Below are 27,127 nucleotides of genomic sequence, written 5' to 3'. Positions count from 1 at the left end.
AGTAGCACTTTAAAAACTAGCAAAATAGTTTATTAGGTGAGCTTTCGTGGGACAGACCCACTTCTTCAGACCATATCCAGACCAGAACAGACTCAATATTTAAGACACAGAGAACCAAAAACAGTAAGCAAGGAGGACAAATCAGAAAAAGATAATCAACGTGAGCAAATCAGAGAGTGGAGGGGTTGGGGGGGGGAGATCAAGAATTAGATTGAGTCAGGCCACAGTATCTAGGGTTAAAAGAGAGAGGTAGAAAGCTGTACTTTACTGGATTTTGTTCAATTATCTCATACACACAGAAACGAGCTTTATAAAACTTTTCATGTTTGCTTTAGAGCCAGAGGGAAAACCTTTTATTTCTTTAATGTTCATTTTCAAAGTACAACTTTAAAAATATGTTTCCTTGACTTCAGTTTTTGTTTCCACTTTGAACGTGCCATGTAAATGAAGGAGGTCGGGAATCATGCTGCTCTGTGAACTTTGTACTACTAAGAGCTGAAACTGACTCTATAATAGCATCTGATCTAGTAGCTAAGGCACTGTCTTTATTAAGTTGTGATAAAAAGGAGCTGTCAGTTATTACAGTGAATTTAGGCACTTTATTGCTGAATATAGCAATGACATATTGCAGAATGCTTCTTAATTGGTTAACAGTGTCCAGTGTGTTGCAAAGCCCAGCAGTATGCATCCATATAGCACCCACATAAAATCAGTTTTAGGTCTGCACTCTACAATACTAGTTAGAATCGAAAGAGAACATGTTTTCCATTTTCAAGATTCTATTAATGATCAGCACTTTCATCCCTTCCCTGCTTCTGTCTCACTGTTCCAGTGTCCACGAGAGTAGCTATTAAGAGACCATTTAAATATCAGGTTTAAGTAATTACCAACCAGTTTATGGGAGTGTTTAATTTCAGGAGACTTGACATCTTTTTCATGGTTAGTCTTTTTAATTTTTATATCTCATTGTTCATCCATATGCTCTCAAAACCTCTAAGGAGGGTATCACAGACAAATGAGATGGAAAGGCCTATTAAGTAACATTATCTAGGTCATCCCCTCAGTGTATTCCATGAAGTATATTCTCAAGTGCTTTTGCCAGATGCCATGTATTGAAAGGAAAAGTACTGCAAAGGGTGTGAGGTGTTGAATGTCTTTCCCCTACTAAATATTTAATATCTTTGCTTCCTTGCTACTGTAATATAAATAATAATAGCTGTTTGAAACAGTAATTTTTAAGCATTCTCCAAAGTAGGCATTAAAAATTCCTCACATATGAGGTTTAGAACTTGCAACGATGTCAACAAGCTCTGCTAGACCCAATGACCAATAGCAGCTTAAAGGTCTAATGTCTTGCAAGCTGACAGAATTACAAACAAATGTTTGATAGCTTTGGTAGGCTGTGCCACTGACAAAAAATTGTAAGAGTTTCCAGTTGCGAGACTTGTCAGACAGTGTATCTTGAAACTATATCATTCTAGTTACCATATTACTTTGGTTTTACTTGAATTCCAATATGATTTTAGCAGCTCCTGTCTTGAGAACTGTCAGAAAGCAAATGCTGCTTTAATGCCATCTAAAGCTTGACTCCTCACTTTTAAACTGCATAAACCACTAGTAAGTTTAAGTGAGACACAGGCTACTGCAATTACATCAGAACTGAAGTGGGGAAAAGTATCTGATACTACATAGAACAACATGATGCAAAGAACTGTTATGTCCTGATTTGCAGAGGTTTTAAACCTTTTCATAAACCAGAGTAAATTTCTCTGGAGCAATAAGCAAAATCAGTCCCGAACAAGTAATAAGAAAAAAATAACTAAAAAAAAAAGTGAACGAGAGGTCCGGTCATACCCCCTTGATCCACACACAGAGAAGAGAGAGAGCTGCATGTGGGGATTCGTCCATCAGCACAAGTCAATCCAGAAAAGAGCAGATTGCAGATGAGAGCAGCAAATTGACAGGGTTTCATATGGAAGTCTCTGTTTCTCCTATGATTCTCAGAGACCTGTGTGTGTTCAAGGGATCTATGAGGTTCAGGGACCAGCATCCTGATTTATATTGAAAGGAGGGGGATACATCTTTTGCCTATTTAAATATTCTGAGGAAAAACAGTCTTGAAGGAAGCCTCACGGGTTTATCTTTCCCCATTCCTATGCTTGTGGTAGGGGTTTCAGACATACTGGCTCAATCAGGCTGTCAGTTAATTCATCCCAATGAGGACAGACATAAAAAACTCAACCGTCACCTTCATTTTTGTTTCCTATTGTCTGCTGTTTTATAGTCTGGTGCCTTCTCAGGAACCTGGCAGAGAGGAGAATGGGAAGGAAAAAGGCAAACAGAAACAAACTTTTCATCTCATAGTTTTATTTGCTCTTGTACTTTAAAAAGAGGACAATCGGTGCTTCATGAGCTAAAAAAGAACCGGAACAGATGTCTGGTAATAGGAAATAAAGCACAGAGGAGGGCACAATTGAATAAGATCTCTTGCAAGAACAGCTTTACTATCTCTGGAGGTTATACGAGCAATCATGTTCCTTTGAGCCGCTGATGGAGGACATCATTAAAATGTAAGCAATCCTTTGGAAGAGAACTTTCAGCTCGATTCAATCATTAATAGACACTAATGCTGGATTATGCCTGTGTGAAACAAAAGAAAAGAAAAGAAAAATCTGGTTCACTAAGTCTGACTCTTAAACCTTAACTAAAGGAATCCTTTTAAACATCCTCCAGCTTATTAGAAACATAAAATTCTTTTGAGTGAAGTGGCTTCAGGAAACCTATCGAACTATTTTAGGCAATTAATGAATCCTAGCATGGGCTGTTTGGGGTATGCTGTGGATATGTGTTTATTCCATTTGCAACAGTAGGACTGACAGCCACCATGTCCTGTGGGGCAAGATGGGAGAGGGTCCATGTATTTCTCTCGTAATCTGTTTTTACAGTCTCTTTGTTCTAAGACACAAATTCTCAGGTCTTTAACAGAATGGATCACTCCACTGAAGTGTTCAGTGTGAAAGAGCGAAATTTGTGAATTGGAGCTCATATTCAAATTTGACACATTAACAGTTGGTATGAACAGAGACAGTTGCCTCACACATTACAAGGACTGTTTCCCTTCCGTACATGCTCTTAATTACCTCAGGGAAGACACTTAACCTCCCCTTACCCTCACCCCCTTCCTTCAGTCCTATGTACTTGATTTGTCAGTTTTATTGCAATTTTTTTGGACCTCTATACTTACAGATGTCAGTATGTACTGGAAATGCTATTGACCTGTTGAGGTGAGTCTGTCCCACGAAAGCTCATCACCAAATAAATAATTTTGTTAGTCTTTAAAGTGCTACATTTCTGCTGCTTTGTTTTGTTAGAATACACACTAACACGGCTACCTTTCTGTTACTAAGGCCTAATCAGTGCTGAGTAGAAGAGAAGAATGACTTCTCGTGTCTTGCTCACGACACTCCTGTTAATGTATTCCAGAATCATGTGTGCTTTTTTTTGTAACAGGATCACACTGTTGACTCATATTGGGTGCGTCTACACTAGCCGGCTACTTCAAAGTAGCTGGCACAACATCAAAATAGCACGTGTTGCGTCTACATGCGACACAAGGCGGCGAGACATTGAAATCGCTATTCCTATCCAAAGATGGGAATAGCGCCCTACTTCGATGTTCAACGTCAAAGTAGGGCATGTGTAGACGATCCGCGTCCTGCTACTTCGAAATAGTGGGGTCCTCCATGGCGGCCATCAGCTGAGGAGTTGAGAGATGGTCTGTCTAGCCCCTGCGGGGCTCTATGGTTGCCACATGCAGCAGCCCTTAGCTGCTGCTGCTGCTGCTGCTGCTGCTGGGGGGTCCAACTGTGTGCACGGGGTCTGTAACAGGTTGTTGGCTCTGCAGACCTCATGCTGTGCAGGCCAAGTGTGTCTGGGAGGGGCCCTTTAAGGGCGTGGCTTGCTGTTACCCCAGAAGGGCTAGTCCAGCCTGTAACCCCATCCACAGGCTTTGCTGGCCCCTTATTTCGACGGGGAGAGCTTGTGTGTGTGGACATTCCTCATGTTCTTTCAGGGCAGCTCCTTTCGATATTCCCCATTTCCCCATCGCTACTTAAACGTTGAACGTCAAAGGCACCAGCCCCGAAGGATGTGTAGATGATATGCGTCGAAGTAGCCTATTTGGATGCTCTTACTTCAAAATAGGCTACTTTGACATAGGCTACGTCTACACGTGCAGCCAACATCGAAATAGTCTATTTCGATGAATAACGTCTACACGTCCTCCAGGGCCAGCCACGTCGATGTTCAACTTCGACACTGCTCAGCCCAACATCGAAATAGGCGCAGCGAGGGAACGTCTACACGTCAAAGTAGCACACATCGAAATAGGGATGCCAGGCACAGCTGCAGACAGGGTCACAGGGCGGACTCAACAGCAAGCCGCTCCCTTAAAGGGCCCCTCCCAGACACAGTTGCACTAAACAACACAAGACACACAGAGCTGATAACTGGTTGCAGACCCTGTGCCTGCAGCATAGATCCCCAGCTGCCGCAGAAGCAGCCAGAAGCCCTGGGCTAAGGGCTGCTGCCCACGGTGACCATAGAGCCCCACAGGGGCTGGAGAGAGAGCATCTCTCAACCCCCCAGCTGATGGCCGCCATGGAGGACCCAGCAATTTCGACATTGAGGGACGCGGATCGTCTACACGGTCCCTACTTCGACGTTGAACGTCGAAGTAGGGCGCTATTCCTATCTCCTCATGAGGTTAGCGACTTCGACATCTCGCCGCCTAACGTCGAAGTTAACTTCGAAATAGCGCCCGACGCGTGTAGACGCGACGGGCGCTATTTCGAAGTTGGTGCCGCTACTTCGAAGTAGCGTGCACGTGTAGACGCAGCTATAGTGTGCTAGTGTGGACATAGTCATTTAGTTTGTGAAACAACAAGAAGTCCTGTGGCACCTTATAGACTAACAGATATTTTGGAGCACAAGCTTTCATGGGCAAAGACCCGCTTCGTCATTTAGCTTGCGATCCACTATGACTCCTAAGTCCCTTTCTGCAGTACTCCTTCTGAGACAGTCGCTTCCCATTCTGTGTGTATGAAGCTGATTGTTCCTTCCTACGTGTTGTACTTTGCATTTGTATGTATTAAACTTCATCCTATTTACCTCAGACCATTTCTTCAGTTTGTCCGATCATTTTGAATTATAACCCAATCCTCCAAAGCAGTTGTACCCCACCCAGCATGGTATCATCTGCAAACTTACTAAGCATATGCTCTCTGCCAATATCAAAATGTTTGATGAAGATACTAAATAGAACTGGTCCCAGAACAGATCCCTGCAGAACCCCACTTGTTATGCCCTTCCAATATGACCGCAAACCATCGCTAACTACTCTGATCATGGTTATCCAGCCAGCTATGCACCCCTGTAGGCACACAGACTATAGTACAGGAAGAATAGGGCTCAATAAGCCACGATGGAAGTTGCAAGTACTTCAGGTTTGCTTCCCTCTTTCCCACTTACCATTGTTATCTCTTCAAACAAGCCCCAGTGAGTGAGGGGATTTGTTAGAGCAAAAACAAAAACCATCAGTCTGGGGGAAAGGGAGTTTCACCAGCCTAACAGCTATTTTAAGTTAACCCCATGTTCACTGAATTTTTGTGGGCTGGCTACAGAACCAAAACTTGAATTCCTGTCTTCTACAGTATTGAATCCGTCTGAAGTTAAATGGAGATATTTTGCACAGTTCTAAAAAGTGGAAGATGAGGTACAGTTCAGTATAGCCTGGTTGCAGGGGTGTCATTTCAGATTTTGGTTGTGGGGGAGGCAACTTTAACCATGATTCAAGGGGCTATTTAGGCACTTGAGAGTAAAGGCACTTCGAAGTGCCCGCAGCTACACGCATGCCGGCACTTCGAAGTGTGATACTTCGAAGTGTGATACTTCGAAGTTGCTGCAGGTGAGAATCAGCCTAATGAAGTGCTGAATATTCATTAGTAATCTCCGATCAGCCTGATTACCATGCCCCCTTGAAAGCAGGGGACAAGTGTAGACATAGCTGCATAGTTCTTTTTTTAATTATGTTACAGTTTTGGCCTTCACAGCATCCTCTGGCAAAGCATTCCATGGGCTGACTGTGAAGAAAAACTTTCTTCTGTTTCCTTTAAATCTACTGCCTATTAATTTCATTGAGTGACTCCCAGTTCTTCTGTTATTTGAAGGAGTAAATAACACCTCCTTATTCAATCTTTTCACATAATAATTCATGATAGATCTTTGTCATGTCTCCCCCGCCCCCCAATCACTTTTTTCCAAGCTGAAATGTCCTAGTCTTTTTAATCTCTTCCCATATGGAATGTCTTTGGTACGCCTAACAATTTCTGTGCCCTTCTCTGTGCTTTTTCCAAATTCAGTCTACCTTTGTTAGGATGGTAACAGAGAGGTAGCCGTGTTAGCCTGTATTCTAACAAAACAAACCAGCAGTCATGTAGTACTTTAAAGACCAACAAAATGATTTATTAGGTGATGAAATTTCATGCAACAGACTCACGCGATAGGGTGATCCAATCTGCCCAAATTATTTGAAATGTGGGTGTACCATGGATGTATATAGAAGTAATATGGTATTTTCTGTCCTGTTATCTATCCCTTTCCTAATGACTCCCAATAGTCTGTTTTCTTTATTGTCACTAGACATGGAGCAGATATTTTCAGACAACCACTCACAGTAATTCCAAGATTCCTTTATGGAGGGGTTCAGCTACTTTAGGCCCCAACATTCTGTATGTATAGTTGGGATTATATTTTGCCATGTGCATTTCTTTGCATTTCTCAACATTTCGCACCTGCCATTGTGTTCTTATTGTAACTCTTTGCAGGCTCCTATGCACTTAACAGTCTTGAATAAATTTTATATCATCTGCAAATTTTGCCAGCTAACTGTTTGTCCTTTTTCCAGATCAGATATGAATGTTTTGAGCAGCATTGCTCCCATTATAGATACTTGGGGACACCACTCTTTACTTCTCTCCATTCTCACCAATTATTCCAACCCTTCATTGCCTAATTTTTGACTGGAGCAGCCCACAATTCTTTTGGGAATATTTAATGATCCTTAATTTATGTAATGACAACTTTTTGTAATATTCACACTGCCTCTGTTTATAAACAAATTCCCTGATGCAAAAGATGTTCTTCTCCAGCTTCAGAATTCCTCACATTTCACACTGAGGCTGTGCTGCATATAAGAACTCTATCTGGGGTTATGGTGAGTAGATCCCAGCACAGAATCCTGGACTCACCCCCTCCACCGCCCACAAAATGGCACCCCTGTCTGGTTTGGACTATGAAACTACAAAAGGAAGGAAAATCTGAGTTCTAATGTTTGCTGTTTTTACTAAGTACCCAAAGGAAATATTTTACACATCTCTTTAGATGAGGGAAGGATGTTTACATGATACGCTTTTCTACAACACCTCTAAACTCCACTGTGAGCTGACAAAATACTGAATAGCTTATTAACAATGGAGTGAGAGGTAACATTAACATTCCCTAACATATTGGAACATGAAATAAAAGTCTATTCTAAACACAGAAAAATGCTGTTTAGTCTCAAATGCTGTCATGTGGTAGCCATGATCAATGTTTGCTTTTCAATGGCGACCACTGTACCTTTGCAGATATCGTTAAGTCAGACTTCTGAATTTTCTTTAACATTATTTTAAACTGAAGTTTACCTTTAATTTTGCAACTTGCCCCTCAGAGCTCAATTACTTCTGCCTGCCTTTGAAATAAAGCCACAATCTTACATTTGTAATCACACTAACAGAGTACAATCCTGTATTAGTATTAGGTGTGCGTTCATTGCTTCAGCCGATAGAGAAAGGACACGCGCTACGGAAAAGCCTGTCACCTACATTTCATTTATGTGTAATTTCCACAGTTTTCTCTGCAGATCACTAATAAACTTTCCTTTCCATGCCTGGAACAATTATCATTTGCTTTAACCGTGAGTATATTGCTCCACTGTAATATTTATTCCAAAATTGTTATCTATCTCCTGTGTACAAATATTAATATGTAGGAGGATATTTGCAAATATATTTAGCAGTTTCTTCTGCTGAATGGAATAAAAAGACAGTCATTTCCCATATGAAATCAAATTAAAAGTAATGTTTTGTATGAAAATTTATGAGAAAATGAAGCAATCTAATACGAACTCTTAAATCTTCTAGTAATATAGATAAGCATACTCACCAGGAAAGTATTTCTAAGTAGACAAGCAGAGTGTGGCTAGCCGCACTGTGTTGTGTTTGCTAACAGTGTTCTTCATCTGAGCTGTGGTAGGCTTCTGTAAGGTAGCATTAAATGTTCTCTTCAGGACAGTATCCTTAAACAGTGGGCCTAGCTGTGGAAACATAAATATATAAATTTCAGTCATCTCTACAATAAGCATAATTCTACAGTAATCTTGCTTACACACTTCCTTGGAAAGAAAGATTCTGCTTTCCACAAGAGAATGTGTCCTCCGATATAGGTTATCCAAAGCTTCTGTATGGAAAAAGCACTTACCGTTATCAACTGTAGGTAAGAACACTATATTACTCTCTTCCATTTTGGAGTACTGATGTGTAAATAGTGGTGGAAACTGCAGGTACTCAGAACCATTGAAAATCAGACAAGATATTCAGATGCCTACATACGGATGTTAAACTTACATTTAGGAATCCTTTTAAAAAAAATCATGGGGCATGCCAACAGAAGTCTTCACAGCATGAGTGAAGGGAAGCGAGAAAAAACATGAGGGAAGGAAATGCTGTGGTGGCAGATGATTATTCTGCAAGACAGTCATTATTTATATTTCCGATGTTGTTTAGTATTTACTCACTCTTGTTTAATTTTATTTGTTAGCTATGTTGTGATCAGCCACAGAGGTAGGAGCAGACAGATCCAGTAAAAAGATTAACAGATTGAAAGTAAATGTACATCCTTAGGCTTAGACTACAAAAGTAAAGCCATTCTGGAGACAGTGAATACTTGGGTCTGACAGGGAGTCTAACTACCTTCTAATAACTGGATGTCCTGGCCATTCACATAACAACGAATTGAGCTAGGGAGGGGATCTCTGTATACAGCACTCCCACCACGTGGAAAGGCTCCCTTTTCATTATGATCCTCCTCTTGGAAGCTTGCAACTGAATCCCATCCATCAACAACCCCTGACACCTTGATCAGAGAGAGTTGCTGAAGTTATTATGCAAGGTCCTCTTTCCCCTGCAAGGGTTGAGTCTGCTGCCTTTTCCACATTCTTAAGCCCCAGGCAGTCCTGAGACCTCAAGACAAGCTTGTGAACAATAAGCTGCATGTATGATCATCTAGGTTGCCAATTTCTTAACTGATTCTATGTCCAGTCACCACTCCCCACTCCCAAACACACACATACCAGCTCAGCAAGTAAAAGAAGTACATGAAACTTGCCTTCAGAAAACAGAATAGATGTAGATTATGTCTACACACCCAAGTCTTGTCACTAAAAACTGCCTTCTGCCCACAAAACAGTAAGTGCATTTACACTTCAGTGTGACTTTTGATGGGAGAAAAAACTATTTTTGGTGACAAAAACTTCCACCACACAAACAGCCAGTGTAAACACCTACCCTATGTCTACACGAGCCCCTTCCTTTTGAAAGGGGCATGTTAATGAGTGGGTTCGAAATATGCTAATGAGGCACTGCAATGAATACAGTGTCTTATTAGCATAATGATGGCCGCCGTGATTTGAAAGTGAGGCTTTTCAAATCACGCACCGCCTGTGGAGCCGGGACCTTCCGAAAGGACCCCCCAGTTTTCAAAAGCCCTTCTTCCTAACACCAGATAGGAAGAAGAGGTTTTGAAAACTGGGGGTCCTTTCGGAAGGTCCCGTCTCCATGGGCAGCACATAATTCGAAAAGCTGCACTTTTGAATCGCTGCAGCCGCCATTATGCTAATGAGGCACTGCATATTCATTGCCGTACCTCCTTAGGATCTTTCGAACTCGCTCATTAACATGCCCCTTTCAAAAGGAAGGGGCTCGTAGACACAGCCCTACTGTTTGTTTTGTCAGCAGAACTGGTCTCCATGGCTATGGTTGTTACACTACAGCAAACTGACAGTTTTTATTGCAATTTTTTTGGACCTCTGCACTATATATCTGGGTCTAGACTGGAAATCCTATAGATCTGAGGAAATGGGTCTGTCCCACAAAAGATCATCACATAATAAATCATGTTGTTAGTCTTTAAAGTGCTACATGACTGCTGTCTTGTTTCACTACAGCATTTTGTTGACAGAAGTCACTGTTGGAAGAGATTTCCCAACAAAACTTCTGTCGACAGAGCATGGCCACACACAACAGCCAATCGGAAGAGCGCTGCACTCTGTAGACAGAGCAGGCAGATGCCCAGCTGCTCTCGCAACAAAACAAGAAGCACAGCAGACAAAGCTGCCTATTGTCTTGGACTGTCTGTCAAGAGAAAGCCCCCAGAGCATCCACCAGTTTTTTTGTCAACAGAAACTGTCGACAAAAGGCACTTTTCCTCATCTGAGAGAGAAAAAAGTTCTCGGTGGAAGTGCTGACTTTTGTCAACATACTGTCAACAAAACATATTTTGTACATGGACATTACACCAGTTTTGTCAACAAAACGAGGTATTGTCAGCAAAACTCGCTAGCACAGACATAGCCCACCAGTATCCCACAATTCCTGCCCTCAGGGCTCTGCTGAATATTTTTATCTCTGTTGCCCTATAGGCATGCGCCTCTCCTCTTTCAAAGCTCTGGGAAATATCTGACATCTGAGTGAGCTGCTCCCTTTGGGGAACAAACAAAGAACAAATCATCGGAATGCTCCTCATCCCAGGCAGACTGCTGCTGCAGGGGGACTGGGACAGACTGCTGCTTTGACATGGAGAGCTCATATAGAGCTACTCATGATGCCACTCCCAGCAGCTGAAGAGGCTGTGGGAGAACTCAGAGGGAATCCCAAAATGTGCAGGGATCATCTCTGCCTTCCTACAACGCCACACTGTAGGATACATATCCACTGTGCATTGCTCATGCTGTCAGTGATGGTGCCACCAATGTTGACATGATCTGTCATCAGAGGGAGACAGGGTACACACCTCTTGTAATTTTATTTTGTTCACTTTTGGATGTTGACATAAGTCTTGTCAACAAAACTTGCTAGTGTAGATATAGCCAAACTGGAATAAACCCTGAGTGTCATCAGAACAGTCTGTAGGAGGTTCTTCTGATTGTTGCTGGATCATCTCCTCAGCTCAGACAAAGGGAACAACACTATATATTACAGCAAGGACAGAAGGAATGTTGTTACCCTTTTGGCTCTTTTCAAATTTGATGCATTTGCAGAGAAACATAAAGAAGCCCTGAATTATCCTCTATGGATCTGTGTGTGAATTCTAAGGTCTTGATCCTGGAAGGTGTTGAGTGCCAACACTTCTAATTAATTGTGTGTGCCGCATACCTTCTCTCTGCCACAAAGCCTCTAGAGCTACATCTACACGTGAAGCCTACATTGAAGTAGCTTATTTTGATGTAGCGACATCGAAATAGGCTATTTCGATGAATAACGTCTACACGTCCTCCAGGGCTGGCAACATCGACGTTCAACATCAACGTTGCGCAGCACCACATCGAAATAGGCGCTGCAAGGGAACGTCTACATGCCAAAGTAGCACACATTGAAATAAGGGTGCCAGACACAGCTGCAGACAGGGTCACAGGGCGGACTCAACAGTAAGCCGCTCCCTTAAAGGGCCCCTCCCAGACACAGTTGCACTAAACAACACAAGATCCACAGAGCCGACAACTGGTTGCAGACCCTGTGCATGCAGCATGGATCCCCAGCTACAGCAGCCAGAAGCCCTGGGCTAAGGGCTGCTGCACACGGTGACCATAGAGCCCCTCCCCTCAGCTGATGGCCACCATGGCGGACCCCGCTATTTCGATGTTGTGGGACGCGGATCGTCTACACGTGCTCTACTTCGACGTTCAACTTTGAAGTAGGGCGCTATTCCCATCCCCTCATGGGGTTAGCGGCTTCGACGTCTCACCGCCTAACGTCGATGTTAACATCGAAATAGCCGTGTAGCCGTGACGGGCGCTATTTCGAAGTAGCGTGCACGTGTAGACACGGCTTTTGGGTTCCATGCCAGTCCCAAACCTGGATAAAGGAAGAGGTCAGATGACTGTTGATGCACTGATCGAGACACAACATGAATAAAATCTTATGTCAGTACGACTAATGGATAAAAGATGCCGGCTCAGATATCGCCCGGATAAACAGAGTGATAACGAAAGATTCAAACAGAAGGACATTAGCATTCGAGAGGAGCTGTTATGGAAAGATCCTGAGAGTAGGGTGGATGCAGAATGTCACCAATGAGGGATTATATAGAAAGATACAGCCAAAAGAGAACCTGCTGCAGAAGCTTATACAACGTAAGTTACAGCTACTTGGACATATCTGCAGAATGAATGATGAATGAAAAATCAAGACCCTGGTATTTGGCATAATGGATGGTTTGATACAGGAAAGGCAGACCACACAGAGAATGGGTAGATGATATAGTAGATTGTTGCGGAGCTAGTCTACAGAAACTACGCCACTCTGCACTGGACACAGAATGATGGAAGGAAATAGTGAGGGAGGCATCAGACACCAATGGGCGCTGAGGCCATGGTTGTTGATGATGATGATGAATGCATACCTTATAGGATTGCTCCTCCATATTTCTTTTTAATGAGTAGCCACTTCTCAAGGAGTTTTATTAAGATATAACAGCTTATACACATTTCTTTTTTTAAAAATGGACATTTCTCTACTTAGAAAGTACTAGCAGATTTACCCAGTGTGGCTTGGGTCTTTAAGTCATGAATTTTTGGTTTGTTTTGTTTTTTTTAAATAAAAGAGCAATGTACCACAGGGTGCAGCTGCTTCCCACCCCAGCCTACACCATGTCCATGAGAAGTGGGGACAATGGTGAAGCTCTGTGGGGGAGTGTCTCCTGGATGGGACTGGAATGTGGTTCCCAGCCCCCACCCCCAGTAGTCCCATGGGGTGCAGCCCAGTAGGGCTGGGATTTTGAGTACTCCTGGCCCTATCCAGCAATGATTGGGGCATGGGGGACACTTGCCTGTCTGGAGGCCACCAACATGCAGAGCTCCATCTCCAGCTGGCCTGTCTCCTGCTGGTGTGGCTGCTCTCACTGGTCACTCTGCAGTATAATTGTCCCCTGCCCTCACTGGTCTCTGTGCACTATAGTATCCCTCCTCTGTGGGCCCCCCTCTCTTTCATTCCCATTCCGGGCACTTCCTGTTTTCCTAGCAAAAACAGCCCTGACCCTGATTTAAGTTAGGGCAAGAAGAAGCTGCATACCAAATTTGATGAATCTAGCTCTTACCATTTACAGGGAGTCCTTGATCAAACAGACTCACAGACAGACCGACTCACAGACAAATGCACAAACTCTCATATATATAGATAGATAGATAGATAGATAGATAGATAGATAGATAGATAAATTTTACAGCATATTTTAATTTCCATGAAAATTCAGTCCTTACCACCACTGCAGAGCATAAAGGTGCCCATTATAGTAGTTTGTGCTACATAAATGCCTGTCCACTAGCAACTGGGACAAAGAAAATAAACTCTTTTTACACAGGTCATGGAACAACCATTAGAAGAACAACCTATGAACCTGAATCAGATAGGAGCTCGTGACCTGAAGGTAAAAGGTCCTAGATCACATTAACAGTCCTTTGATCCATCCTGACTCCCAAGAACAGCCAGTTCCAATCACTAATTTTACTGAGATTTAATCACTGGCCATGCAGTCTCATAGTGGTAGCCGTGTTAGTCTGTAGTTTCACAAAAAACAAGCAGTCCTGTAGTACCTTAAAGACTAACAATTAGATAATGAGCTTTTGTGGGTTAGACCCACTTCTGAGCCACTGGATATGCATAATAAAACTAGTCTTCAATGATCAATTGTTGTATATATTTTATTTATGTTATACGTTGTTTGACTATTATCACAGATTTATTTATCAAGCAACAATTCTTCTAAGAAATCTCAGATGACAGCTAAGTGAAGTATTAAAAGAATTCAGTATTGGCACAAAAGCTTTAAGAAGCAAGAAGATCATGCTGAAGAGGGTTTACTTTAATCCAGAAAAACATTTCTGCAATAAGTAAAAATGTAAAGTAAAAAAAATGGATTATATCTTTAAATTCCCAAAGACAAAAGATGGAAAACATCCCTCTGAATTTAAGAAAGAGATTTGGTTAATGTTGTTTTTCAGTCTCTGATATAAGAACAGTATCATGTTTTGTTGGAAGGTGACAGTGGTTTCTTCTAGCATTTCTCAGTCCTGCCCACAGAATTACAGAACAATTCTTACCTCTTTCTTTGACTTTCTCACTTTCTTTGGCTACTTTTAATATATCGTGTTTTAACCATCATTAAAAATCATACCATTCTCATTTTCAAACCTGTTTTGCAAGCACTTTCTCAACCTTTCTGTTTCTCCACACCAAAATGTTTGCCTACAATCACAGAGGTATTTTAAGATACAAAGAAAAGAGTAACAAAACTGCTGCTTTCCCCCTGCACACCCAATCCATTACTGGAAACAAAGCACAAATATATCCTGTGGTAGTAACAATTGTTTATAGCAGTGGTGTGCAAGGAGGGGCAGGCCCCTTTGTGTGAGAGGGTGAAATTTCATAAGGGGAGCGCAGCACGATCAGCTATGGGGTCTCAGGCTCATTCGCCTCATTAAAAATGTTGAAATGTGTGACTGGTTTTGTGTGTGTGTGTTCCCATTTATACACTGATTAATAAAGTTTTTACATTCTACAGGCTTATTTTCTTATACGTGCCAAAAGGGATTTTTTTTTCTTCATATGAACATAACCAAAGTTTCCATTGGTTTGGAGTACATTAGACAGGTTAGAGGGGCCCTGCTAATGGCAGAGATGAAAAATCGGGCCCAATGTAAAAAATGTTTGCTCACCTCTGGCTTATGGGCCGTGTCTACACTTCAGCGATCTTTTGAAGGATGATCTTCCGAAACACTGTGTCCACACACAAAAAAGCAGATCAAAAGATCGATCTGCTCTTTTGATAGAGCACATCTACACAGCCCCCACTCTTTCAAAAGAATGGGCCAGGGATCAAAAAATCTAGCACCGGAGAACAGCTCTTTTTTAAAAAAGGGCCTGCGGAGTGTCTACACATGCTTTTTTTCCCAAAAGAAGCTTTCAAAAGGAGGCATCCTTCCTGATCCGGAAGTGGAAGAGGGCTTCCAGAAGAAGAGTTGCATTCTTTAGGTTTCAAATCTAAAGAGCACATTTTGTGTGTGTGGATTCTCTGTGTGTTCTTTCAAAAAAGGGCCTGATTTTCTGAAAGATATTGCTAATGTAGACATGGCCATGGTGTTTTCCACCTCTTTGCCTCTAGCCCTAGCTGAAGATAATTCAGATGAGCTCATGTTCCCACCAACATTTCACTGTGGTGTGCAGGCAGTTTGTGGAATGACCTTTTTATTGACATAAGAAGATTTTCTGTGTCTCTTGCAATAAAACAGAGGATAGTAAAATAAAAGCACATTGTATAAGGCACAGGTACAAATCAAAGAAAGAAACACATGATATTATACATCAGAGCAAAACATGCCAAACAGAGTACACATAGTAAATAAATAGCAATATTTTACTGCAAATAAACAACACATGACCAGGCATGCTGTTATTATATGATACAGCATACATACATCTCAGATGCACTTGAAAGTTGAAGTTGATCGCCTTCTTAACCCAAGACATATATTTATTATATGACACTGTCATCATGGCTTCAGGAAATGATTATTGGGCTACAGGTAATGATTATTGTACACTTATTTTAGTATTCTGGATAATTAACTACGACTCTGTGAATTTGACTTGGCTATTAATTCCTCAGAACCAAGTAAACATCCTATTATAACTTTGCATTCTCCAAGTACCAGCTATGTAATTTACAGTCTTCATCAGCCCCTGAGAGACTGTTCCTTTAGAGTAAACCATAAAACGAGTATATAAATTAAATGAAAAGTAGACTTCGTAATGATTTCAGGGATGGAGACACTCAGGATTCATCTCAACAGAATTCATATACGTATTCTTTATCATGTAGGTAGCCAAGGTAACTCGTTAGGAAGGACATTGGGCAGGGGGGAGGAGAGCACACTGGCCACCTGACCACCCCCCCATGTGTCTCCTCCCCAGACCACACCTAGTTATGGGGTAGTCCAAGACAGTGCCTCCTCTGCCTCAGGCTCTGATCTTCCTCTCCTCTTCCTCACTCCTTCTCCACCTCTTCCTGCCTCTTTACCACCCCGGCTCTGCTCCCACCCTGGCTCATCTGCAATTCCTGTCTCCCAATCAATGCAGAGCCGGGAACTAGGAAATTACTGCACAGGAAGGAATGCTATGGAAAGGGATCTGAAAATCATAGTGGACGTAAAGCAAAATATGAGTTAACAGTGTAACACCATTCTTAGAAAAGTGAACCTCATTCTGAGCTATATTAGAGGAAGTGGTGTAAACAAGATAGGTGAAGTGAATCTTCCACTTCCATACTGACAGGGCCTTGACCGGAGTACTGTGTCCATTTCTAGGTGCCACAATTCAGGGAAGAAGTAAACAAACTGGAATCCAGAGGAGGCAACAAAATGATTAAGTGTATAGAAAACATGACCTATGACAAAAGATTGAAATAAAATGGGGTTGTTTACCCTGAAGAAGAGAAGACTGAGGGGGAAACAACCATTTTCAAGGTCATCAAAGGTTGTTACAAGGAGGAGGGTAAAATATTGTTCTTGCTTAGCTCTAAGAAAAGGTCAACAAGCAATGACCTTAAATTACAGTAAGGGAGGTTTATCCAGGACATTCGAAAACAAAACGTATTTGTTGTAAGGCTAGTTAAGCTTTGCAGTAAATTGCTTAAGGATGTTGTGCAATCTCTGTCATTGGGGTTTTCAAAAACAGGTTAGACAAACAGGAATCAGGAATGGTCTAGTTATTACATAGTCCTACCTTGAGTGATGGGGGTGGTGGATTATAAGACCCTTTGAAATCCCTTCAAGTCCTATATCTCTATGATTCTACGATTGCAAACACACAAAAATGGGAACAATTGATGGGGAATAGGCTTTTCACTCATGAGTAAGTCCAAGACTTCTGATCTTGGAAGCAAGCTGAAGTCAGATATACTAATTCAAGAAGTCAGAGACATGGAACTAGATCTGGAGAACTATTTCTAATGAATGACCTATTTAACAAACAGAGGCCTTTCCTCTGTTCATGAATTATTTGTAAACTGATTAACTTATGTGTGTAACTGTCCTGACCAAGGCTTTTGACTTGGTCAGCAGGGATGGTCTGTTCAAACTGCTCAACAAGATAGGCTGTCCTCCACAGTTACTGAAGATGATCCAGTCATTCCACGAAAACATGAGAGGAACCATCCAATATGACGGCGCATTATCGGATGCTTTCAGAATCAGGAGCGGCGTCAAACAAGGATGCGTGCTTGCTCCGACATTGTTCGGGATCTTCTTCGCACTCCTCCTGAAGCATGCCTTTGGATCTTCAACAGAGGGCATCTTGCTGCACACAAGATCCGATGGGAAACTGTTTAACCTTGCAAGGCTGAAAGCTAAGTCTAAGGTGCGAGAAGTCCTCATCAGAGACATGCTGTTCGCAGACGATGCTGCTGTAGTGTCTCACACAGAAGACCAGCTTCAAAAACTGCTGGATCGGTTCTCCAAAGCGTGCAAGGACTTTGGGCTTACCATCAGCCTAAAGAAGACGAAAGTACTCGGTCAGGATGTTGCTGAATCCCCATCAATCAGCATTGACAACTATACGTTAGAGGTTGTCTATGAGTTCGTTTACCTAGGGTCCACCATCACTGACACCCTGTCATTGGACACTGAGCTAAATAGGAGGATTGGAAAAGCGGCCACAACTCTGTCCAGACTCAGCAAGAGAGTGTGGAAGAACAACAAGCTGTACACTCACACCAAAATGCAAGTCTACAGAGCCTGCATCCTCAGCACCCTCCTTTATGGCAGCGAGACTTGGACCCTGTATGCCCGCCAGGAAAAGAGGCTGAACGTCTTCCACTTGAGCTGCCTCAGGTGCATCCTTGGAATATCATGGAAGGACAGAGTGACCAACACTGCCGTCCTCGAGCAAGTTGGAATCCCAACCATGCACACCCTCCTCAGGCAGCATCGACTCCACTGGCTTGGCCACGTCCACAGGATGAATGATGGAAGGATTCCAAAAGACATCCTGTATGGTGAGCTAGCCTCTGGCAAAAGAACTCCCGGACGCCCCCAGTTGCGTTACAAAGACATCTGCAAGAGAGACCTCAGAGAGGTAGACATCGAGCTGGACAACTGGGAAGATCTAGCAGACGACCGCAGCAGATGGAGGCAGGGGTTACACAAGGGCCTTCAGAAGGGTGAGTTGAAGATCAGACAGCTAGCAGAGGAGAAGCGAGCACACAGAAAGCACAATAAGGACTTGCCAGACACCCACTACATCTGCAAGAGATGCAGCAAGGACTGTCACTCTCGTGTGGGTCTTTATAGTCACAACAGACGCTGTAAATGAAGTCCTCAATTGAAACTTTAAAGGGCGCGATCCATAGTCTATGCAGACTGAAGGATGCCTACTACTACAGTAACTGTCCCATTAATGCATCATGCAAACACATTTCAGCACCAGTGTTGCTTGGGTATGATTCAGTTCATGTACATTTAGAACTATTTGATAGTCATTATTCATCATATATGGTTGGTTCCCCTATATCATATGCTATTGTTTCTATTCCCTAACTGGACGACTGAAACAGTGGCAAACACTGACACAAAACTCTAAATAATATGTTTAAAAACCAAGAGCGAGTACTTGCTCCACTAATAGAAAATCCCCTCTTGTTTGTCCAGCAGTTATGTAAGCAAAACGACTGTCTGAGAATAAGCAAACAAGAAACAGTGCAAATGTGACTCGACATATCAGTGATTTTGAATGAAAGAAAGTGTTCATGAATGATATTTGCTATAAGATTCTTTGCCCAGATAGATTCTCCAGCCTTTGAAACATTCAGAATTTTGGCTTAAGGCTGATAACTACCACCCAACTGCAGTATCTGCTTGACTAGGGTAAGTGGAGAGGGTTTTGACTGAGCCGTTAAAGAGATGAAAGATGAAGTGGGGGAAGATGAGATAGCAGAATGAGGAAGAAATGGAATTAGGGATGAAAGAGGCTTAAGAAATCAGAAGAATGGAAACAGGAGACAAAGCTTTATGTGCACGTCATAACGCTCTGCAACAATAAACTACTAATCATAATAATGGACCACAGTAAATTAGGGGAGAGATACAGACTTAAGTAATAACAACCAATATGAGAACTAGTGGGGAAACACCAAAAATAAAGCAAACAACCAAGCAACCATATATGAATATGACTCAATATTCATTTTACCACTTTTAAACAATAACAGAAGAAAGAAAAAAGCCAAAAAGAAAGAAAAGCAGCTAAAAGGTATAGAGAATGATAGTCACTGTATTAAATTAACTGGAAACAATTATAACCATGTTAGTTGCAACTGTTCAGCAGGGAGATATCAAGTCAACAGCAGAGTCATTACATTGTTACATTTCCATCTGTCTTTAGAGAGGAAGGCAGAGAATGCAGATCTGCCCAAGCCATAAAATATTCAACAGAAGAGAAAAGTTAAAAACAAATAATCATCATAATACTTTGAAGTTTTATATCACTTTTACCTAAGCCTTCAAATTGGTATTACTATACCCATTTACATACCAGATAATTGAGGCACATTGTCAGAACAGTGCAAATCTGCTCTGCTGCTGCTTGTGTATGACCACTTTGACAGTAAACTTCAGAAATTAATGACCCATAAATTAACTGGCACAATACTGAGTACAGCTGAGAGGCTTTAGGTTGACTCTTGAATTTCAGGGAATCCTTAGACCAGGGATCAGCAATCTTTTTAAGGCAGAGTGCCAAAATTTGACATTTTGACCTCTATTTACAGTCTGAGTGCCAATGATACTTTTTAAAGTCACTAAGGCCATGTCTACACTGGCCCCCTCCTTTCGGAGGGATACTGGCAGATGCTAATGAGGCACTTTCATGAATATGCAGTGCCTCATTAGCATAATGGCAGCTGTGAGCGCTTCAAAAGCGCTGCTTTCAAAATGCCTGCTGCCCCTGTAGATTGGGGCCTTTTGAAAGGACCTCCCAAACTTCAAAAGCCCCTTCTTCCCATTTGGTTTTGGGAAGAAGGGGCTTTCGAAGTCAGGGGGTTCTTTCAAAAGGCCCCTGTCTACACAGGCAGCGTGTATTTTGAAACTGGCACTTTGGAATTGCGCACAGCTGCCATTATGCTAATGAGACACTGCATATTCATGGCAGGCCCTTATTAGCATCTGCCGATATCCCTCATTACCATGCCCCCTCCGAGTGTAGACATTGCTTATTAGTCCTATTTACAACAGCTTCATTAATAAATGTATTAAGTTGCAGAGCTTTGCCATTCAGGTGGTGGTTGGTAGCACTGGCTGGTCTTTTGTTAACCCACAGGCAGGGTATGGCTTTGAGCAAGTTTCTGGCTGCAAAGGGGAGGCAAGGTGTGTCTGAGCTCCCGCCTTGCATGCTGATGAAAATTGGCTCATGTGCTACTCTTGGCACCCATACTGGGGGTTGCTAACCCCTGTCTTAGACTGGTGAGAAATTATAGCTACAGATCCTGCTTCTGGAGCTACAAGTGGGCCAGAGCAGAGGAAGTAGTGAGATTCCCTTTTGCAAGGGACAAAAGTGGATTGGAGGGGCTACACAATTCTGGTGCAGTGCCCAGCTCAGCTCTGGAAGGAATCTCTTCCCTGCAGTGTGCTTGTCAGGATGGGAGAACCAGCTGGCAGCCAAATCCCCCTCTCCTGTGGAGATCATGTGTTAGGACAGTGGGAGGTAATGTTGCTTTAGGCTTCCAGAAGTGCTTCACAGCCACCACCAACCTAAGCAGAGACAGCCAGCACAAAGCATGGTGTGCAAGCAGTGGGTTAGATGGGAAGTCGTGGATTTCAGGGATGATGTCTGCAGCTTTGAAGTTGTTTCGATATATAAAGTGAATTAGTGCAGACATATAGTATAACATTGAATTTTAGAAGGAAATCATGAGCTCCTTACAACATGAGATTATGGATCAAATATATTCACATAGTCAATATTCTAATAAAGTAATTTAAGCTCATATTTTAACTCGGAATATGCGATACACAATTTAGTGTTTCATTTGATGCTAGAAGTTAATACCATCTGCTATATGCAAAATTAATAATAATAACAGTCGCTCTAGATCTGCAGTAAGACCATTCCTTTGGACCTTGGCATTTGCACCCTTTCTTTTGTTAAAAGGAGCTGAATTAAAATGCAGTCCATAAAAATATCAGCAGTATCTCTGAAACTAAGTTCTGAATTTGCAATCTCAGTGGATGCAAAAGGGTACAATGCTTTGGTATTTGATGTTTAAGTTTGTTTAAACTTCTTCTTCAGTGGGTAATCTTTAAAATTTGAACAAAAGCAGCATTGTATTCAAATGTTTTATCACGCATTTCTGCAGCAGCCAAAATGTGCTGAACTCAGTATATGCATGTGCCTGTGCCATTGAGTTTACTATTCTCGCATGGATGTACATGAAAGCAGAGTTTGACCCAAAGTGTTTTTACACTTAACTGACATAATTTTTATCTAATTGTTTCTCACACATATTCAGCACATCAACTTCCATAAATGCCACTACATTACTTTTTACAATATGTATCTCTTTCCACATGGAGAACTTTTTTAAGGTATACGTTCTTCCCATTAGCACCACTATTTTTGGAATATATCATATGAGCCGTGTCTACACGTGCATGCTACTTCGAAGTAGCGGCACTAGCTTCAAAATAGCGCCCGTCACGGCTACACGTGTTGGGCGGTATTTCAATGTTAGCATCGACGTTAGGCGGCGAGACGTCGAAGCCGCTAACCCCATGAGGGGATGGGAATAGCACCCTACTTCAACATCCAACGTCGAAGTAGGGAACGTGTAGTCGTTGCGCATCCTGCAACTTCGAAATGGCGGGGTCCTCCATGGCAGCCATCAGTTGAGGGGTTGAGAGACGCTCTCTCCAGCCCCTCAGCTCAATGGTGGCCACGTGGAGCTCCCCTTAAAGCTCCCCACCCCCTCCCTTTCTGTGCAGGAAGCTGAGAGAACATGCAGGCAGCAGCAATAACACGCGGCTCGCCTGCACGTTCATCTTCAGCCACCCACACCCCCAACCGACCTGATGGCCGCCCGGCAGCCCCCCCCAGTGCCCTGAGGGAACCCCCCTGAGGGGGAGCCAGGGTAGCCAGGGCAGCCAGGGCAGAAGCCAGGCCGGGAAGCAGCAGCGGGGCCCCTCCTGGACGGAGGCCGAGCTGCGGGACCTGCTGGGGCTCTGGAGCGAGGAGGAGGTGCTCCAGGTAATGGGGAGCAAGAGGCAGAACGCGGATGCGTTCGCTAAGCTGACCGAGGGCCTGGCCGCCCGGGGTCACCCTGCCCGCACTCCGGACCATGTCCAGAGTAAAGTCAAGGAGCTGCAGCAGGGTTACACCCGGGCCCGGGATGCGGCTGGCCGATCTGGGGCCACCCCCGTCACTTGCCCCTTTTACAGGGAGCTCAGGGACATCCTGGGCCCCCGGCACACCTCCTCCCCTCCAGCCACACTTGACACCTCGGCTGAGGAGCCCCAGCAGGCCCCGGAGCCAGAGTCCGCCCCGGAGGCAAGCCCCGCACCCCGGGCCCCGCCCTTGGAGCCCACCCCCGGGGCACCAGAGCAGGAGGAGGAGGAGGAGGGGGGCTCCTCCTCCACTGAGACGGGGCTCCAGATCCTCCTCCTGCCATCGAGGAGCAGCAGCCGGGCGTCCGCCCCCCGGGTGTCCGCCCCCCGGGTGTCCCCCAACTGTGGGAGTGGACCTACAGGTATGTACCCCCCCGGTGTACACCCCCGGGGTTGAGGGGCAGGGGTAACAGATATGTAACCAGGGCCCTCCACATGCCCAGATGACCATGGCCCCAAGGACAGCAGTGGCATGTCCCTCACAGGAGTGCATCAGCCCCTTCCCTCCACCCAGCACGACAGTGCCATGCCCCATCCCCGAGGCTGGGGGGAGCGGAACCTCTAGGGTCCCCTGGGAGGAGGGGGTGGGACACCCAGCAGCAGCAGCAGCAGCAGCATGTGATGGAGTGGGGGAGTGCAAATGCGAGACTCAGGCTAGATATGAGCAACAAGCTGAATAGCTCCCAGGGGCTAAGGATGATCCTGGGGCTACAACTGGCAGGTTACACCTCTGCCCTGAACGAAGAGGAGGGAGGAGCCGAGTTAGAGGCTTTGAATCGGGGGCTGCAGTTAGAGGCTAGGGGAAGGGAAAGCTGGAAGGCAGCCAGCCTGAGGAGGGGGAAAGCTACACCCCAGAGGGGCACCCCTCGGGGTCTTCTCCCTAGGATGGGTTGGAAGGACTGTCTCTGACTGCTGTACTGTCACTTCTGGGAGAAACTGGGCATCTGTTGCCTAAGAAACCTCTCCTGTCAGACGTGCTGAGTGAAGTGAGGGTCACTCCCGCCAGGGGACGGGGTGCAGTGCAGGGGAACCCATGAACCCCATCACAGCAGCATCTCCCGGGGACGGGAATGGGGAACCTGCAGCACAGGTGTGTGGGGACAAGGGCCACAGCTCGGGGCCCACACTAACGCCTGTCTCCACTCTTCTTCACCCCCTCCTGTGTTCTGCAGCTGCACCATCAGAAGGACCGGAGAGCGCCGGCGAGGCGTCAGTGGTCCCGGAATCCCCTCCGGGGCCATCACTCCCGGCCACCCCTCAGCGGAGGACCGACCAGCCCCACGGCGGGCAAGACGGCGGACCCCCAGCTGCTGGCCCTCCACCGCTGGCAGGTGGAGGTCACGGAGCAGCGGCTGCAGGTGGAGCAATGCCGGCTCCACCTGCAGGAGCGGGCACTGGCCTGGCGCAAAGAGGCATGGGGGGCGTACATGGAGACCTTCAACCGCATAGCGGATTACCTGGCACCCCATGCCGCGCTGGCCGCCGCTGCGCCCGCCCTGCATGCTGCGCCCGCCGCGCCACCCGCTGCTCCTGTCGCCGTGCCGTCCGCTGTCGCCCCGCCACCCGCCACTGAGGGCCGTTCTGCCGAGGGAGACCTGGGGCCAGCTGACACTCACCGGCCGTATCTACCGGTCCGCCCGGCCCCCAGCCAGCCCCGGACAGGGCTGCGGCCGAGGCGGGGATCCCAGCCGCCCACCCCCAGTGCTGGACTATAGGGGCGTGGGGCCCAGGATGTGGCCCCCCCCTTGTATATATTCCCCCCACTGTTTTGTTTTCCGGGTTTGTATATAGTTTGTATTTATTTATTTGTGACCCCCGTTTGCACAGTCTGATCCTTCCCCCCCCATGTAAATAGTTCTCCCCTTCCTTGTTATCCCTGTTTTTTTTGTTAATATATACATACATATTTAATATTAAGTTAGTTAGAAGTTCCTATATATAGTTAGTATTAGTTAGAACAGAGTTCCAGGTAAACAAGTTTGATTTCACAAACAAGTGTCTGCTTTTATTTGTCCAGGAAAAGTTGGGGGAGGTGTGCTGTTGGGTGCTCCGTGGTGTGGGCGTAGGGGCAGGGAGTGTTGTGGAGGATGGGGGGGACAGTGGGGGGCCTGGCAGCGTTCACCCCGCAGCTTCATTGAACTGGGCCCGCAGGGCCTCCCGGACCCGGGTCCCTTCAGGGTCCACCTGGCGACTGGGGGCAGCGGGTGGCTGCACATCGGCCCTGCCGGCCTCCACAGCCCAGCCCTGAAAGAAGGCCTCCCCCTTGCTCTCCACCAGGTTGTGTAGGGCACTGCACGCACCCACAATCTGGGGGATGTAGGTGGGGCCCGCATCCAGGTGGGTCAGGAGACATCTCCAGCGCCCTTTGAGGCAGCCAAATGAGCGCTACACCACCTGGCGCACGTGGTTCAGGCGCTGGTTGAAGCGCTCCTGGCTGGCAGACAGATGGCCCGTGTAAGGGTGCATGAACCAGGGCCGGAGGGGGTATGCTGCATCTGCGATGACGCAGAGGGGCATGGTGGTGTCCCCCACAGGGATCTCCTGCTGGGGGATATAGGTCCCCGCCTCCAGCCGGTGGCACAGGCCCGAGTTCTGGAATACCCGGGCGTCATGGGTGCTGCCAGGCCAGTCCACATAAATGTCCAGGAAACGGCCCCGGCTGTCCACCAAGGCCTGGAGGACCACTGAGTGGTAGCCCTTCCGGTTGATGTACCGTCCTCCACTGTGCTACGGGGCGCAGATGGGGATGTGAGTCCCATCCAGAGCCCCAAAGCAACTGGGGAAGCCCAGGGTGGCAAAGCCCGCAATGGTGGCATCTGGGTCCCCCAGCCTCACGAGCCTGTGGAGGAGCATGGCGTTGATGGTGCGGACGACCTGCAGGGGAAGCACATGGGAGAGCACCAATGAGGGGTGAGCAGGGTGCGTGTGGCCCTCCCCTGCCAGGGCCCCCCTGCCCTCCCCTCCCCTCCCCTGCCCTGCCCTGCCCTGCCCTGCTAGGGCTGCCTCCCCCCCCCTCCCCCCGTGGGTCCTCTTACCTCCATGAGGACAGCCCCAACGGTGGCCTTGCCGACGCCAAACTGCTGGCCCACAGATCGGTAGCTGTCTGGAGTGGCCAGCTTCCAGACAGCGATGCCGACCCGTTTCTCCACAGGGAGGGCACGCCGCATGGCGGTGTCCCAGTGCCTGAGTGCGGGGGTGAGCCACTGGCATAGCTCCATAAATGTCTGCCGGCTCATCTGAAAGTTCCTGAGCCAGCGGTCGTCGTCCCACTCCCCAAGCACCAGCCACTCCCACCAGTCGGTGCTGTTGGGGTAGCTGCACAGCCGGTGGCGTATGAGGCGGCGGGGGGGGTCGGGGTGCTGCAGGGTTGGTGGTTGCGTCCTCCTCCCCTGTGGGCTTCTCCTCCTCTGTGGCAAGGAGGTGCTCAGCTGCCTCCTGCATGGCACGGAGCAGGGCAAGCACTGCTCCTGCAGGGGCGGCTGGGTGGACCTCTGGCTGCTGCTGCTGCTGGGGGTCCATGACTGCGTCGCCCGAGGTGTGCGTGCCTATGGCTCTGCAAACCGCGTGCTGTGCAGGCTGAGTGTGTCTGGGAGGGGCCCTTTTAGGGAGCGGCTAGCTGTTGCCCCGGAAGCGCTAGTCTGCCCTGTGACCCTGTCTGCAGCTGTGCCTGGCACCCTTATTTCGATGTGTGCTACTTTGGCGTGTAGACGTTCCCTCGCTGTGCCTATTTCGCTGTGGTGCTGCGCAACGTCGATGTTGAACATCGACGTTGCCAGCCCTGGAGGATGTGTAGACGTTATTCATCGAAATAGCCTATTTCGATGTCTCCACATCGAAATAGGCTACTTCGATGTAGGCTTCACGTGTAGACGTAACTATGATATGTTGTTCAAGTGACAGACAACATGTTGCCTGGGGGATGAAATATCAGTTCAAATTGACCACATATGCTGAAATTTTTTTATCTTCTTCCTACAACAGTATGAAGGACATCCATGAAGGTTAATTAACAGCAATGATTGTTCACCAGATGTATTCCCTCTGCATATTCCCATGTGACACTCTGTTCCTCAAAGTAGCATCATGGGACCCCCATATTCACTCCTGTGATATTATATATTTTCAAAGTACAATTTGTAAGGAATCATTTTAAAATTCTTGATCTGAAGAACAGTAATTTCCTGTTTAATTTTATGTACTGTCATTGTGAAGTTATGAAGTATTGCTGTAAGTGTTACTGAAATAGGTTGTGTGCTTGGGCTGAGACAAGCGTCAGGGAAGACCGGGTCAATGGCTCTGTGACCCCCCTCCAACATGGGGAAGGGCAAG

The 27,127-nt window shown here is 45.7% G+C and overlaps 1 protein-coding gene across 1 annotated transcript in view; it reads right to left on the bottom strand.

Moving 5' to 3' along the window:
• Positions 1–2,363: 2,363 nt before the first annotated feature.
• The window catches only part of STPG2 (sperm tail PG-rich repeat containing 2), a 400,844-nt gene continuing 376,080 nt past the window's right edge, over positions 2,364–27,127 (bottom strand). Inside the window, exons 13-14 of the mRNA XM_074993576.1 lie at positions 8,263–8,413; positions 2,364–2,640 (exon numbers count right to left, since the gene is read on the bottom strand). Coding sequence (XP_074849677.1) covers positions 8,276–8,413 — 138 coding nt within the window. The 3' untranslated portion in view covers positions 2,364–2,640; positions 8,263–8,275. The remainder of the gene's footprint in view (positions 2,641–8,262; positions 8,414–27,127) is intronic.

Source organism: Carettochelys insculpta, chromosome 4 (assembly GCF_033958435.1).
Source record: "Carettochelys insculpta isolate YL-2023 chromosome 4, ASM3395843v1, whole genome shotgun sequence".
Lineage (NCBI taxonomy): Eukaryota > Metazoa > Chordata > Testudines > Carettochelyidae > Carettochelys > Carettochelys insculpta.
Note: the sequence above shows the minus strand (reverse complement) of the source record. Positions and strands in the feature narration are given on the sequence as shown.